Raw genomic sequence first — 17,137 nt, 5'->3', positions numbered from 1 at the left:
ACCATTAATATTTAAAAGAAGTGTGCTTTCAGAAACACTGGATTAATGCAAATTATCTTTTGAGAGCCCAAGAGTCCTCCCATCACAGTTAGGCATTTTCTGGTGTATTCCTGGCACACAAGGTGAAAAAAAAAAAAGAGATCTTTTGCAAAATGGCCTTTGTATACAGCAATATAGTCAGGTGAAAAAGCAACTCTAAGCCATAACCTGAATCTACCTACATTTGGGTTCCTTTGCTTCTCCTTTGGGATGAAAGGAATAGACATTAAGGACTGTCATAAGCTGACTCGTTGCTTGCAGGGGAAGAAGGTTGCATGGGCGGTGTAAGTACAGAGAGGGCACTGGAGCAAGCAGAGCTACTTTCAGAGATGGTTTACAGTGGTTTGCTTACTGGGACACTCAGTAAAGAGAATTTGTCAGTGTCTTGCATCTCAGCCCACATGAGCTCACATTGCTGAGGTGCAGTGCTGGGACACAGGGGAAAGCACACTGCTTGCAGGCTAAGCTGGCTAAGAGACTTCTGATCGTGACTTCTCAGGAGTACCATGAAAGGTTAGAAAAACTTAAATATTTAAATTTTTAAAAATCTTCACTGATTTGCAGAAAGCCAGACAAGTCAGATGGAGGTTACCCTTTCCAAAAGTTAAAGAGCCCTAGCACATGACAGATTCAGTCTCTTCAACCAATGGTCCATGGTAGCGGCTCCCAGGTCTCCACGTTCTTTGCGTGTTTCAAGGAACCCCATCTATTATGATTAATTGCTTGTAAGAATTAATTATTTGCAATAATAAGCAGAAAATGTGGTCAATAATTTCATTTTCTGTAAAAACATATCTACATCATTTTGAACCTCTACCTAATATTTGTTTTTAAAAAAATTGTGGGAGTGTGTGACGATGCTCACTTTTCATTCTTCCCCTGTTGCCCGAAACTTATATGACGTAATCCTCCCCTTTCTGCATGGAGATATTTTAGTGTTTATCTCTCCAGCACAAAAGTAATCTGCAACCTGGATGAACAGCCTGCAGATTACTTGACAAGAACTGACTCTCCATACCATCCCACAGTAAAACTTCTACACATCTGTACACAGCACCTTCAAGAAATTACGTTGGGCAACAGAGACAGGTCCCAGCTGCTACCTAACCAAATCATCAAAAAAATGTATTCCATGAATGACCTGAAGTCATCTCCAGGAAGCAGGAGCCCTTGCCCAGTGCCCTGAGGGCGTGCAGCTTCAGCCTTTTGCATGATGTCCTGCATGCTACCATCAGCGAAACATGGGCTTTCAGCTACCTCGGATGCTAGAGGTGATGCAGTAGTGCTCCGTGGGGTTTGCTAGTATTTCAGGACTGAACCGGAACTTTGGAGCCAGTTTCTCCTCTGACACTTGAGTCTGGGAAAAGACTGGCTCCAAAGCCAGGCAAGAAGTTAAGGACGCGTTTGGAAACAAGTTGGAAACACCTAGTATTTTAGTTTGGGTGGATGATTGCTCATAGCCAATGACTAATATGATGATTTTGCCTCTTTCTTCCTCTTCAGATACTGACATCAGATTATCATTTTCTCAGATAACGTTCCTCAGAATTACTCACCAGATAATTTTAACTGGAAGCATTAACCTCTGGGGGATCTGGGATATTTTAGTTGCTCAGATATCTTTGCTATTTCTAGACTGTCAAGTGATGACATAAAAGACTACAAAGGCAGCAACGATTAGAAATCGTTTTGGCCACTACATATTGGGCTTCAAGTGTGCAGTTTGTTGGCAGTAATGCTGAAAATTCAGGCTGCTTAGATACCAAGAGCATCCTTTTTCTTTTTTTTTTTTTAGCCTCTGTGATGAACAGAACTTAAAATTGGATTTTTTATGTTAAGGCTTGTTACAATTCCAAAATACTGGCCATGAAGACCCTTTAATATTTAAATTTCATTTTGGTACAGGCCAGGACAGATGGTAAATTTTCTCATTTAAATATTATGGGAAAGGAAATGTAAAAAGATTTGGAGCCAGCCAAGGGAATGTTAAGTTTTTCTTGGTTAAACTACAAATAGATGAGCTGTATTTACTAAGATGTAATGTTAGATACCTTTCCGCACAGTTTTGTATGACACTAAACCTTTATTTAAAACCCTGAACTACTGGAGCAGGAATAAGGACTTCTTTCACAGTGATATATAGGCTCCTCTTTATCTATCTGACATGGAGACCTGAGTCTCTGCCAGCTTTAAATTGCATTTCTAAACATTGATTTAACAGTTGGACACTTCATGTCATAACAGAAGGTTTTGAAAACTTTCCAGACTAGCTCCACGGTTTGGTAAGTGTTGTGTTTAAATGGCAAAAAAGTTGAGTTTGAAGTCTTTTTTTTTCCCTTTCTCTCAGTTCAGTGTTTAGAAAAGATGTCCCTGCACGTCCGCTGAAGCAGTTGCACAGGCTGCCGGAAAACGAAGGAGTTTGAGGGTCTGGGGTGTCATCACCCACCGGGCTGAGCGTGAGGAGCGCTATAAAGCTTTGACTTTGGTGGTGCTGCCGGGATGCTCTCGCACTCCTCTGGGGCTTCTCCATCTGCTGAAGTGCTTCAGACAGGTAACGTCTGAAGGGTGTGAGGCTGTGCATTTCACCCCACGTATGGTGTTAGCTGTTGTGTTTTACTTAGCAATCAAACAGTCAGAGGATACATGACTTTTTCCCCAGGAATGCCTTGAAGAGCAGAAACTGCCCAATAAACACCATGAAGAAAGGAGAAAAATGTCCCTACAAGCCAAGTGCTTATATTTTGGCAGAAGCGGCAGTTGGGACCCCGGCACGGTGGTATTTTGGCTCCTCCACTTCTAGAGGCAGGAAAGCCCAGATGAATTCTGCCTATGAGTTGTCTTTGCTGTGTTAATATTGAGCTCACAGATAAAGCTGTGATGGATGGGTGTTCGCATATGACAGCCCTCCTGCTTTGTGTCCCTGTTTGCTGGGGTCTGGATTTTCTTCCTTTAAGCACTGAATATACATGAGAAAGGAACATAGGGAACAATAAGAAGCAGCAGATTTTGGGTTCAGACTTTGCAAAGCTTGGAACTGGCTCTGAGGAGGAAATGGCAGTGGTGTAAGTTAATCATGGGAATCAGCTCACTGGCATTCGCAATGCGTTTCTGCTACGTTTGATCAGTCTTGTTTGTCTTCACCACTGGCTAGAAAGATAATAGCATCTTCCAGAATACAGTGTGATGAATTTGGCTGAAGATTGATTGCTGTTCCTATTAACAGTTTCCCAAACTTTTCCTGTTCGGATCTTTATCAGATTTTCAAGATTCATTACTAAGCAGCAATATATCCTCAGGCTGGAATGTTAATCACTAATAGCAGATCATACTCAGTGCAAACGTCTGTGGGACCTTCACCAACCTTGGTTATTAAACCCTCATTTTTTCTTTCATTTTGTTTGGCATCGCTCGCCAGTCAAATGCCTTTTAAAGAATTAAAGCTTTAAAATAATAAATCTAGAAGTAAGGATTACGTCCTTACTATGGAACTAGAAAACAGTTCAAAAAAATCATATAGGGAAAATGTGATAAATACTATTGCATTTGGGGTGACTTCTGTTTACTCCAGTTACACCTGGAGTCCTACTGCAGCCCAACTGCCCTGTGTTTTAGTTCAACAGTTCTACGTTTCACCCCGCTTCCTGCCCTGTGCCTCACCCTGTAGGGCTGATGTGTCCTTTGAGACCATGAACACCCTTAAAACAAGCATGTGCTTAAGCGTTTGCTGAAATAAGGCACCGATGACTTTGCCAAAGGTAGTCTGTCACAGATAAATAATTAATGACAGACAGATGTACACGTCACAGTCCGCAGCTAAATACCAGATCCATGCAAAAAATTCCCCTCTGTGTTGTAAGAGAGTCAATGGATACACTTGGCAGCATAAGCACTGGGAAAAGGGAGGCTCTATTGTTCCTTGCAATTTTCCACTGGAAATAGTAGACAGGTAAGTATGAAGGGTATACATATGTATACAGGGATACATACATATACACCTCATATATCTTCTCCCTGGGACACACTGCTCAAAGGGCAACATGAAGGAGCTAGGTAAAGTCCAAAGGCATTTAATGGAAAGCGATACTGCTCTTTTGGATTTCAGTAGCTCTCTGTAGACTGTTACTTCTATTCAGTACATAATTATACTTATTCAGTGCAGTTACATTAGTAGTTAAAAATTAATAGTCTATAGAAATGGGTCTTTTTGTAAATCTTTAGGAGAATTTCTACATTCTTGTATAATTTCTATAGGTTAGGTCACTTGGGTGATCTCCAATAAGAAGAAGCTTTTTTTGTGGGGGCTGATCCAAACCATTATATCTAGTCTGCAATTCCAGCCTCTTGGACTGCCTTTGAGTCTATAAGGCAATATTGTCACCCTCAGATCTTTTCGCTCTTCAGTACTGTAGAAACAGTCTGGATGGCTTTTCAATGTTTTTCATCTTGGTATGCTCTTTCTTCCCTTTCCTGAGAACTGTGGCCTTTTTTCTGGGACGCCATTAGCCACATTGCATGGAAAGAGCGTGACCAGGCACACATGCATTGGGATGCAGAAGATGAGCTGGCCAGGAGCCCGTGGCATGAGTCAGCTGCCGCTGCCCTACCCACTGGCAGTGGCTGTATGCAGTACAGCTCTTCTAACATGTGGTCCTCTAGTCTGCAGTTACACATATGAGGATATTTGCACACTGCTTAGGTAGCAGAGTTAAACAGTCAAAACATTGAGAAGCCGGGTACCTTGCAAGGGATTGGGTCTGGCTGCACAGCTGGAACATCTATTTCCATGTGGGTCCCTAAATGGACAGCCTAGGGGTATACTCCTGGTTGTTAAAAAAGGCTTGTTATTATACATCCCTAGTGATTTCAGTGGTCCAATGCTCAACAAACCAGGAATGGAAAAGCCAAGTCCCTCCAAATGAATGGCTCAGACTCAGAGAAACTGGGACCTCAGCTGAGTTAATGACGGAGGACAAAAGTGCTCACTCCAGCTCACCGAAGGATGATTTGCTTTCAGCTGGATTTTGCTGTCCCCACAGCAAAAGTAGATCATCTTCAGCTACTAACTTCCAGGTTAAAACCAAACAAGCATCGGGGGAGGACAGTTACTGTTTAACTTTGATCAGTGACACAGCCTACAGCATTGCTCTGTGAACCATTCAGCACAGCAGAAGCTACAGGTGGGCAGGAGGAACGAGCAGCTGGTGGAGGAGGGGATGCCCTGCAAGCCACTGCTCCCCTGAAGGTAACATTTGGTGGAACACTACCTCCAGTGACACTTCAGTCTCTTCCTTTCTAAGCGTACGCAAATTGTCATGGCCTAAGAAAAGTAAAGCACTCATAATTCTTGTCTGTATTTCAGAACTGGATTAAAGAGCCATCCTACAGCATATGCAGTGCCTAGATGTAAAGATGCACCATTAAGATGGTAGCAATTTTTGACATACTAACCTGGCCAGTAGTACATGGAAACGTTCTTTTTTTCCTTCGTCATTGTGACCCACAAAGGCTCCGATCCATTCCACCAGAGAGGCAGCAGGCTTTCTTTATTCACACCAATATCAAAAGATACATTTGTCTTTTGGTCCCACATGTAGTTTCCAATCATCTGATGGACCTCACAGTGGCGACCTTTGGGGGTGGAGGAAAAAACCAGCACAATCAGATTGGTGTTCTCCAGCAGAAGGATGCCACCAGCACCACCAGCTACCACCAGCTCATCCAGCAGATCAGCTGAGAAGCCCTCGTTTGAACTCAGGGACCTCTTACCTTGCAGCCACTCATATGGTCTTCTTGACTCTGTTACCTTTTATTGAGGTCCTCCAGGTAGCCATCTATATCCCCCAGTTCAGCCAGCTAAAAGTTAGTTGCTGAAGCTTGTTAGCCACCTGTCTTGCCTTCAGTCAATGGAGGAGGCACCTCTAGAAAGTAATTCATGCTATCTCAAGATAAGCATCTAAGGTATCTGGGAGGAGTTATCCTCTGGAGGTGGATATTGCTCTCTATTAATGGTAGAGGAAGGTCACATCATTAGCTTAGCTTCAGACAGCAAACTTTTAGACAGCTGAGGTCGGAAGAAACAAATCCCGCACCCCGTGGCCTGCTCAACATGCCGTACCCGGTCCACACACACAAACCACAGCAGCAGCAGCCCGCGCGGGTGCCACATGTTTGGCTGATGTCTGGCTCCTTCTACGCACGCAACATCTGCCAAGTCTGAGGCTATTTTAAGGTACCTGCCAGAGCACAGACCCAGAGGGCTGCGGGAAGCAGTCTGTGACCGGGAAGGGATAAGAGCATGATCTGGAAACACAGAATAAAGTTTGGGAAACTCGCATTTCCCCTCTCCTTCATCCATAGACATTGCTGGTTTTCTGCAAACAAGCCAAAACTTGGCTAAAACCTTTATATATTACTTCTATGTTCCATTATTGCTTGCTTTCTAAAAAAACAATGAACACACTTTGTTCTTGTTTGTGGGGACAGCAATCATTTCATCAGACATTTTCAGCCCTCTTACTGCACCTTGGGCAGCTTTATATTACAAGAAACTAGTATATAAGAGCTGAGAGATGTCTTGAACTTTCTGACATTGTCAGAAGAGAAGATACCGTATTTTAAGAGTTAATCTGCAGGTGAATTAACAAAAATGGGAAAAGAAATGTTGAAGATTAAGTTGTACTGGGAGTTCACGATTTCCGTATCATAAAAAGCAACAACTGATGAATGTGTGAGACACTGTCATCATTAGCTGGTGAGTCACGATATTGCAAGGATCCAGATAACAAGCTTTGATTATTGTGAGACTGAGCATGGTGATCAGAATCGAAATAACCTCAGTATGCTTGTTTTAAAAAGGCATAATTTTGAGCCCTTTGGGTACATGTGACCTTGACATGGATTTTGAACTCTCCTTCCCTGCTACGAAGTATTTCAATTATGCAAAACATTTCCTTCTCCCCAGCAGAGAAAAGCAGTCCCAATTTGTGGCAGTCACTATTCACCATATTAAACCAAACAGGTTTACTGTAGAAAAACTAGTGGATTGGATGGGCAGTAATCTGTCCTCCTTAGGCTGCCAAGAGCTTCCTCTGCTGTAAGTCTCAAAAGAGTTAGTAAGAGGCTTCTATAGTGCATCAAAAACGCACCGTTCCTACTTAGAGGACAACCCCGTCTCTTCAGCTTCTTGAAGTCCACCTATTCCTGAGCATGTATCAACCTGCTAAACTGTGGGCAGGTAACTGGTACCAGCCTGGGAAACCTGCAGGATGATGCTGAAGCTGTTAGGTCACGTATTTGTACGATGTATAGCGTAGTCTTCATATAGAAACAATGAGCTCTAGCTGCTACTGATGTGAGCTCCCTATAGGATTTAAGGTCTGCTGTCAGTTTGCCCACCTCTTTAAGGAACAGAATGGAGATTGTTCTTTGTAGCGTTGTTGGGAAGTTTAATTAACTGTGTGCACTAATACAGAGGACAGTATTCTTCTGATCTCCACATCAGACAAGTTCATTCTTCCATGGATTCCAACTCTCTTTTTTTTATATTGAAAAAGAGGCCTAGAAGACTGTAAGGCATCAATTTTCTTTGCAGACACCCCTGGTTCACAGGGTCAGAAGGGAACATCAGATGAGCAGACAGACCAAAAGATATGACCATTTAATGCTGCCTGGAGCCATTCACATCTGCTTACCTGAAGCCTGTGTCCCAGAAAGACCCTGGACCTCCTTGGAAGACATCAATAACCAACTAATCAATCTCTTCCTTGGGTTGCTCATCCCAATATTTATCATCAGTAAACACTGTTCAAAAAGTATGACTGGTCCCTAATTTTATTTTTGACCTTTGTTAATCTTCAGCCATGGCTATTCTGTGCCTTGCTCACTAGATTAAAAAGCCCTGCAATAGCTGGCATTTCTGCCTCCCCAAAGACACTTATACACTGAATTAAGGTCACTTCTCAAATTTCTTTTGGGTCACCTGTACAATCCCAGTTCTTTATATCCCATCTTGTAACTTATTTTCCCCAACCTGAGAAAATGACCTTTGGTGATCTCCTTTTTAATGATTATCAAAATAGCAACATGGTGTTAGACAGTCACCATAACACGCTGAATTTATCATTGCTTCTATTACTGCAGCTTTCCTCTGTGATCAAAGGTTATCTTAAGAGTTTCAGAAGCAGAAACAGGGCAAAAAGCAGTTTCAGCATACAGATGTCATTATTTAAACTCACTGCAATTGTAGTAAAAAGCACCCCTTCCTCAAGCAACAGAGGAAAACAAAGAGAGTATAGTTCCCAGGAATATGATAACTGCTGTATCCTTCTGGAACAGAGCCAGCAAAAGCATTTGCAAGTCTGTGTGCTACAGCTTACTTGGACACTACACTTCTTACAGCATTGGCTTTGTCTAAAGTACATTCCCATGTCTCCATGCACTTTTGTCAGCATTCAAATGAATCTATGCAAAACAAAGATGAAATTAAAAAAAGAACAAACAAAACATGCAGCCACTTGGCCACCCACAATAAGAGCACAGTAACGCTGAGCACTGTGCACCCTACACTGACCGCATGTGAGACTTGGAAACCAGAGCATGGGCTCCTGCAGCATTTGCTACAGGAATGACCTCTTCTTTCTTTGGTGGTCTTCCGCTGACTGCAGGGACAGCGTGTAGGATCACCAGTGGGCACGATACATCATACAGGGACTACCTGCGTCTAAATCTACAAGAGAAAGTGCTCTTTTGAGACACATAATGATCTTTTTTTTAAAAGAGAGGCAGCGTGTGGCAGATGCGCAATGATGCATCGGGCAACAACACAGAGGTAAACTGTCTCTGGACTGAGCAAATCAGGTTTATCAGAGAACCCATGGTGTGTATGCTAGCCAACGCAGCAAAGGTACCATAATCTGTACCCACGCAGTACCACCTGATGATGAGCATAAGTATATGCATTTAGCTAAATGCTCTATACTGTGTAATATTATATGCAGACCTTGCTGCTACAGTGAGACCTTTCCTCCTTTTCGATGATGTCCCCACTCCCCGGGAAGTGAGGGCAGATGCAAGCACAGGCTGCCATGAGGCTATATAGGCTGGGGAAGAGTTACGTTCCTCCACGCAAACAGCTGCGCACATGTAATGTAGGTAGGTTTTAACAGCCCAAGTGAGACATGCAGTTCCCTTTCTCCCCTTCCTTCCCTCCCCACAACGTCTTTCCTCCGCTATTCCCTTGCTTGAAGAGTCACCTAAATGCTGACCCAGACCTGCTGATTTATCAGTTCCTCACACCACTTCCAACCCCCCTGGAGACCTGCTGGATGACTTGCCCTGGGAAATGCTCTGCTCATGCTGCCTGCCACAAAGAGAAAGAGAGCAGGACTTTAAAGTCACCAGCATCTATTCCTGCTCCGGACCAGATACGGTGGTGTTGCCATCCCCAAGGACTGAGCCCAGCCTGCTGTGAGCAGAGCATCCTGAAGGGCCCAGCTCTGCCTGCTTTGATACATGCCCTGCTCTGCTCTTCCCCTGCTGGGTCTCTTCTGCCCTGCTTTGAAAAGAAAGACCGCAGGGAAAAAATAAAACCCGTGTGCTAAACCTTAGGTTGGCCTGGAGGGCTCATGAGAAGTCAGGCGGGGAGCGCTGGTCCGGGCAAAGTGACCCTGCCATCTGGAGGCCCCCAAGCAAAAACAGTGCCTGCAAGGTGTGCACGGACAATTTCTGTTCCCAGAAGAGCTTGCTGGCAAAGCTCTTCCAATTTTTTATGACCTCCAACACCAGAGAGATCCAAAGCAGAAACACCTTCGCCTCTGTCAGGCAAGACTTTGCAATCCAAGTAGGATCACATCAAAAGGCACAGAAAAATCTCTGCTGTACACAGCATTATTTTTTTTTCCTGAAGGGGATTTATTTAGTAAGAGCGTGAAACTCTTAATTCAATGCTTTCATAATGGGGCCAGGGCTGGAGTGCATGAAAATTGCTTCCAAAGCATCCAGCTTAGGCTTTGCAGGTGCTTCTTTATGTGGGAAGGCAGGTCTTGTGTCCCTGGAGAGCAGGTGCTCCCAGCTGTCCTGTCGGTCGATCTCCTGAACTGAGTGGCCGTGGTGGGCTGAGGGACCACGCCGGGACCCCCGACCGCCCGCTGGGACCCCTGGCCGCCCACAGCTGGGTACAGCTCGAGGGCACCGCAGCTCCAAGCACTACAGAGGGCCTGAACAAAACGATGGGCAAAGCTGCTGCCTGCACCATTGGAGAGGGTACGAGCCTCTGGCAGTTTTCTGTTCATCAGCTGTGATTTCAGCTCTGGGCAAAGAAATACCTTGATACATGAATGTCCGCTTAGTGCTGCTAATAGCTGGTAGCAGGTATACTAGTTGTGAGCTGTGAGGTTGTAGGTAATAAGAAGGAAAAACCTCTGTGCTTCAGTTTGTGGTGTATGAACTTGTGCTAGAGAAAACTTTCTGTTCTCCACTTTGAAAGTGTTTCCATTTTTTTAACTGGTAGAAAGCAAACACAGATTTTTACAACATTTTGTGTATGTGTGAAAGAGAAAAATCCCAGCACTTGGCATTGCAGCCTTCCTGCAGGCAGTGACTAAACAAAGCGAGATGAAGAATGTGAATATGAAAAAACCCTCCCAGTTCCCACTCTCTTCTCCAGCCTGTCCTTGCTAGGATAGTACCCCTTCCCTGCCCGTTAATAATACTACCACAGACTTCTTCGTGCTCTTTTGCTTCCCAACACACAATTTTAGGAATGGAAAGCTACTGAATCCAAGAAAAAGAAGAGACTATTGATTTAAAAACTGTATGTCATCAACAGAGTCTTTTAAATTTTTGCTGCTGCTGGCATCTGTGGTGGTTAAAAAAGGAGCAAAAAGAAAAAAACCTATTCCCTTGTCACTCGTCATGCTCTTTGTGTCCTTCTGGCTTTTTTCTCAGCTTGGACAGTGAAGTTGAAAAAGTTTCAGTTCATGTGTACCAATAATAAATTGCCCTGTTGTACTCCTATCCCTCCATCTTTTGTGCCTCAAACAATGTGCAGGTATTGTTTATGTAGTTAAAAACTTGCTTAACTGCTAAACAGTAATTGTCAGCATCCTTTCCTGGACCACGCTGGAGTCTGGATACCATTACCCGGGCAGCAGAAAAGAGGCATCTTCTAGAGCCATCACCAGATGGGGTTTCCTCCAGGTACCAAGTGGATGGAGAGTGGAGATGCTGTGCTGTAAACCAGGAGACTTCTCACAGCAAACAATAAATGTACTAGTACCTGTGCACATCAGCCAGACCCCAGAGGACGCCAGGGGTGGGACCCCAAAGAACATTTGCTCCCAGATAATGTGGAATAAATGGGGTGCGGCTGTGGTGCAAAATTTGTGGTGAGATTTGCTGTGCTCGGGGGAAAACAGAAGCAGACTGGCTATTTATCAGACCGCCACATCATCCACCAAAGCCCCTCAGCAGTCAAGTCTGTCAACACTGAGAGTGAGGAGTGGAGGAAGGACGGCAGAAACACAGAAGGTGGGTGAAACCTTCAGTCTGGCAGAGTAGACCTTGACTGTCACCCATCCCTGGGACCTGCTGTGTTGCCCCTCTCCCTCCTGCTGTGCAGAGGAGAAGGCGATGGCACACGCAGGGCTGAGCTGCGGTGGGTGGAAAAACACCATGCACCACCCCTGTATTTTAGAGAAGCCCCAAACATGCCATCACTGAGTTACAGCAAGTGTGGGACAGCCCTGCAAAGACCACAGCCCTCACCTCGGCCGCAGGAGACTGAAACGTCCTCTGTTCAACCTCCTCCCCCATCCCACAAGCTTCATGGTACCTCGCAGCCTCTCTGCCAAGTATTTAAGATCAGGTCCTGTCTAAAGGGGGACACGGAGGCCCCTCGCCAGCTCCTCTCCGAGCAGCTCCCCACCCACCCACCTCTGCGAGCAGGGACTCCCTCCGCTTCCCATGGAGGCCAAGAGAAATATGGCTTTTGGATGCGGGGCCACACAGCTGACCGGGCAGCTGGCGTGTTCTTGTGGAGGACCTGCCAGAAAAGACCTCATTTGTTGTTAGGATCTTGGAAAATAAATCCTCCCTGAGCTTCCAGCTCAGATGTGATACCTTTCACCCGTGTTTATGCTGGCTGGGGCTAGAAAATGAGGGGCCCCTGCATGTGCTGAGCTGGGGGGGCTTCAGGGGGTCCCCCAGAAGCCCCCACAATGCCGGCAGGTTGGCAGGCAAGGGGGACCCAAACTCCTCAGCGTGAGCAACTTTTCTCAAGAGATATGGCAGGAAGCAATAACTCGTGCTTGCAGCGGTTACAGGGAGACCTCAGACTTTCCATTTAGCTTGGCACAAGAGCTCCCTGCAGAGCGGGGCTGAGGCAGGGAAAGGGAAATATTACAAGCTCCCCACAGGATAAAAACCCGAGGTGGTTTGTGGTCTTAATTCCTTTCTTTGCAAAACAAACATCACATGGTGTGATTAAGTGAGCCTTTTGGGATACGTGTATTTGGACTCCTTCTTCCGTCCCTTGCCAAGCCCACGTCAAGCCCTGCAAAGCTCTCTCAGACGCATGTGGCAGCAGTAATAATTCCTTTTACCTAATTCACCATTTATGTTATGTCTTTCAGGTCAACAACTGCAATGTCGTAACTGGAGCATGAAGAGCTAGTACACCAGGTAGGATTCAGCCTGGCAGCTCAGAAAACAACCCAACCACCCAAGGACCAGTCTTTACGCCACTGTAGAAGCCAAAACTGAGAAACATGGCATGAATTAAGTCTTGACAGAAAAGTGCTTTTCAAAGAGTGGGATTTTAAGCCTGTACATCCTTGGGCTACCTTGCACACCACCAGACTTTTGTAACAAAACAACTTCTCCAGTTGCCCATCAGCGAGATCCCTTTGCTGCAGCAGTGACTTGGCTGTTGTTTGGTGCTTCTTCAAGCAAATAGCAGGTCATGATGCTGTGCCCTGGCTCGCAGGGAGACTGGAGCTTCCCCCTGAGCTCTGAATCACTGGATGACTTTACCTGAAGAAGCCAAACCATTAACATTCGTCTTGTTTCTATGCTCTGGTTTTCTTTCTCATGATTGCTGTAGATGTGGAGGAAGGGAAAAGACCTCTAGGCAGGCCCCAGGCTTTGGGCTGAGGCTTTCTTTGCCACTCGGGGAAGCTCCAGCAAATATCTTCTCATAGGTTAACAGCAGCAGCAGATTTAAGTAGGAGGGGGACCCATGGAGAGCTCTGCCATCACCCTGCAGCACTGCGTGACCACAGGCTAGTCACCTCCCTCCCCCCACTTCCCTTCCAAATTTATCCATAGGTTGGACCCTATTCCTCCCACTGTGTCTGTACTTCACCTAGCACCTAGTCTCAGCAATATGGGCTATGCTTCACATTAGCATATATAAGTTAGTTGATTTTAGATACGTGGATGGCTCTTGGTCATCAGTTATGGTTGCATCTATTTGGTCATAGCTTTGAAAATCTCAATAAACTTGCTATTTCTCATGAATATTAAATTCAGTTAGGCTGCCCTCTTGAAATCCTCACTAAAGTAAAATATAATGACTAGAAGATCCTGCAGATAATCGGGCAGCTGCACTGCATGCTACTGCTTGCTAGTTGTGCATTGCACGGTGGGGCAGATGCTGCTGACCTCCATAACCTCCACCTGCAGCTCTGGGCAGGAGGAAGAGGTAAGTTCACATTTGAGGGGACTGACCTGTCCCAATGGTGATGGTGTCTGAGGAGCAGAGTCCACTGTCCGCCTCCAAAGCCACTGAAATGAGGGAGAACTTCCCTCTGTAACAACTAAACCTCTCCAGATTCATGAAGGTTGCATGGATGTGAGGTGAAGGGCAGTACACAGAAAGGAGAGGCCTTGCTCACATGAATGGATAGAGGCAAGAGAGATCCCACCACAGCGTTTTCATGCACATGCTGTCCTAGACCTGGCAGCCATGTACGCTCCTGAATGGATGTGGGGCCACAAGACCTTGTGAATGAGCAAAGAAAGAAGGGGCGGGAGTGTTTATCCAAAAAAGTGGTGGGATATAATGAACAAGCCAAGGATGGGAATGTGCAGGTGGGGCCAGAAATTTCTTAAGCTGATTTAGGTGAAAAAAACCCAACATACTATTAAACCACATTCACAAATGCTAAAATATGGCAATTTGGAGGTTAAAATGTGAGTTTCTTAATGGTTCATGAAGCAGCAGTGTAGGACAAGACATGAAGAATAGCTTGTCCTTGTAGTCCTTGATTTCCCAGAAGAAACTGTGGCAACGTGTAAATCCCCCACATCCCAGTTGCAAATGGAAACAAAACCAGTCACAGCCCCCTCCCCGCAGCGGAAATGCATGACTGGTGAGAAGCGATATAAGCTTTCCCGTGCCCATATAGTAGCGATGTGGAGACAGTAACGTGCCTTTCCCTAAGCAGGTCACTACGGAGTGATGCTCATGTCAACATGCCGTGCTGCATTTTTTCCAAAAGCTGCCCCAGCTTTGCGAATCGAACGTGCACAGACTGGACACGGCTAACGCTACATTTCCCGCGTGGCCCACGTTCTTAGCCCCACCATCACCTAAAACGTGATGTCTCCTTTCTGCAAAGACTTACCCTGCTGTCATGTCAGGACACAGCCACAGGGTACTGTGCAGTCTTGGACCTTCCTTTGGGCTTGTTCATCACCTAGACTTTGATCTCAGTTGGTTCCTGACCTATTTAAAACCACTGTGACTCATGTGTTATGAAGGTGAATGGTTATTTGCAGTTAATTTGTATTTGCAATGAGATCCTCATCATGAAGACCAGGAGACTTATGAGAAGAGTCTGGTCTTCAAGCTGGGGTGGAGAAAGTCTGGTACCCTAAAAACATGAAAAGTCTAGTAGCGGTGTTTCATCATCTAAAACAAAACTCCTTCTTTGTGAGTACTAAATAGGATGCTTTCAAAACTCCTCAAAAGGCTGATTATAGACTTCACTTCATGCATACACACTTAATAGGAGTGATGATTAAATGTGGTAAGGAAAGAAAGCAGTCACTTTCCCTCTTCTCTTTAACAACTCCATCTGAAGACTTTTTGCACACATGAAGTGTTAAGCCGGTTTGCCTACGTACATCTAAAGAACATGGTCTGCAGGGGAGCGACACCTCTATTTTCAGTCGTGACATCTGCTCTGCGCTCATGCATTTACGTCGTCATGAAAAAAAACTGGGGCAGTTCTGTACTTTTTTCTGTTCAGAGATGAGCAGCAGAAAAGCGTTCCTCTCCCAAGACAGGGACGAAGGGGTTAAGTGGTTTCAAAACAAGCTGGGCACAACTGATGTCAGATTTTTGTTTTACAATGGCATCTATTTGCTTTCCCAGCAAGCAGTATATAGACCGCTGGGCATTGTATTGTTCCGAGGACTTTGGAAGATGCCACATATCTTAGGAGAGGACAGATTTTCTCACTGCTTCTCCTTAGCTGGAAGGTCTTGTTTGTTAAATTAACTCTGGAGAAAAATCCAACTGGGAACTCCAGAAAAACTTTTCTGGTTTTTTGTTCGTTTATTTTTTACCTAAATGTTGTTTCCAGGGCGTTTTTGATGTGAAGGGCTCAGCTGTACTCTGTGCACCTTCCTAGTGTCACTGTAATCAGGTGTCGCTCTGCTTAGATTAAAAGGAAATCAGCATCATGAAAATGACGACTGTCCTCCCGGTTTTCTGAAAGCCTCTCCCGGGCATTCAGAAAAATGGTAGGGGAGCAAAAGCAAAAATCCTTAATGTTTTTCTATTTGGCTATTTCAGATTATTACGTATATGCGGACTTAGGGCAAAGTTAAGACAGGGACCTGTGAAAGCAGACAGTCTGTTAAGTTTAAAAAGAAAGGTAACGTTGAACTTGCCAAAACAGGCTTGCTGGCTTCAAAGACGTTCTTATCTTAGTCACCCTCAGTTTACACGCCTTTTTATTAACTGGAAAGGCTCTGAGCAGGCTCCGTATTCATTTTCCGTGCATTTCCCACTTGTTTTTACGTTCGATATGCTGCAGCCCCCACCAGCGCTCCCACCGGGGAGCTGGGTGGCCGTGCTGCAGCGGTGGCAGCAGGTTGGGACCCGCCAGCACCGTGCGTGCGAGGGCAAAGGGGAACTTCAAAAACCAGCAAAAACCAAGCGGCGTTTCCAAGTTCAGAGCAGGATTGAGCCAAGCAATACTGAGCTGTAATGCCGCAGTGCTTGCAAACGCCCAGCTAAAAGCAAGACCTGTGTTATTTTTATGTCACCTTTGCAGGAGGAAGACACGGGGAACTGCCCTCCGCTCTGGCACGGGAGCTGGCAGCGCCGGGGAGCACCGCAGCACAGCAACGCGCGTACCCACCTGTCATCAGCGTGTAGTAATTTGGGTAGGAGAGGCTGGGGAAGTCTGGGGTCATGTAATCCACCTTCACCCCCATGTTCACAATGTCCCGAAAGCCCGGCAGACCCTCCAGCTCGCTGTCGTCAATGTAGTCGAAGCGAAAGCCATCGAGCAGGAACACCAGGAGCTTGCGGTGGGCCCGGGGGGCGGCGGGGAGCGGCAGGAGGGAGGCGAGGGCGGCGGCGAGGAGGGCGGCGGGGAGGCGGCGGCTCCCCATGGCAGCGGGGCCGGGGCCGGGGCCGGGCACAGCGAGGGATCTGCAGCAGCTCCGCCGCCGGACCTGGCACTGCCGCCCTCCCTCCCGCCTCCACCGCCCGCGTTAAAGCTACAGCACTGCCCCGCGCGTGCCATGGGCGTGGGAGGTCAAAGGTTAATTGCAAGCGGATGATTAACTTCGATCCCGCCAGCGAGTGGAGGGGAGAGCTCAGTGCTTCCCAGCTACGGAAAAAAGTGCTTCTCAGCGATGGGGAAAACACGGCGCAAAAGTAAGCGGAGCCTGTCAGGACGCTCCGCGGACCCGCCCGAGGGAGGGTGAGCGGGGGGAGGCTGCCCGCTGGCCCCCGAGGGGGGAGCGCAGTCCCCGCCGAGGGGGGAGCGCAGCCCCCGGCCGCGCTCGCACCCACCGCGGCTCTCCTCGCCGGGAGCACAGCCCTCTCGCCGGCCAGCCCGGCTCCCGTCAGGGCTGCGGC

At 46.4% G+C, this 17,137-nt stretch overlaps 1 protein-coding gene across 1 annotated transcript in view; it reads right to left on the bottom strand.

The window, feature by feature from the left end:
- ENPP6 (ectonucleotide pyrophosphatase/phosphodiesterase 6) overlaps window positions 1-16,665 on the bottom strand; it is a 30,915-nt gene extending 14,250 nt beyond the window's left edge. Inside the window, exons 1-2 of the mRNA XM_059818049.1 lie at window positions 16,410-16,665; window positions 5,488-5,667 (exon numbers count right to left, since the gene is read on the bottom strand). Coding sequence (XP_059674032.1) covers window positions 5,488-5,667; window positions 16,410-16,665 — 436 coding nt within the window. The remainder of the gene's footprint in view (window positions 1-5,487; window positions 5,668-16,409) is intronic.
- Window positions 16,666-17,137: the final 472 nt, after the last annotated feature.

Source organism: Gavia stellata, chromosome 5 (genome assembly GCF_030936135.1).
Source record: "Gavia stellata isolate bGavSte3 chromosome 5, bGavSte3.hap2, whole genome shotgun sequence".
NCBI classification, from domain to species: Eukaryota; Metazoa; Chordata; class Aves; order Gaviiformes; family Gaviidae; genus Gavia; species Gavia stellata.
Note: the sequence above shows the minus strand (reverse complement) of the source record. Positions and strands in the feature narration are given on the sequence as shown.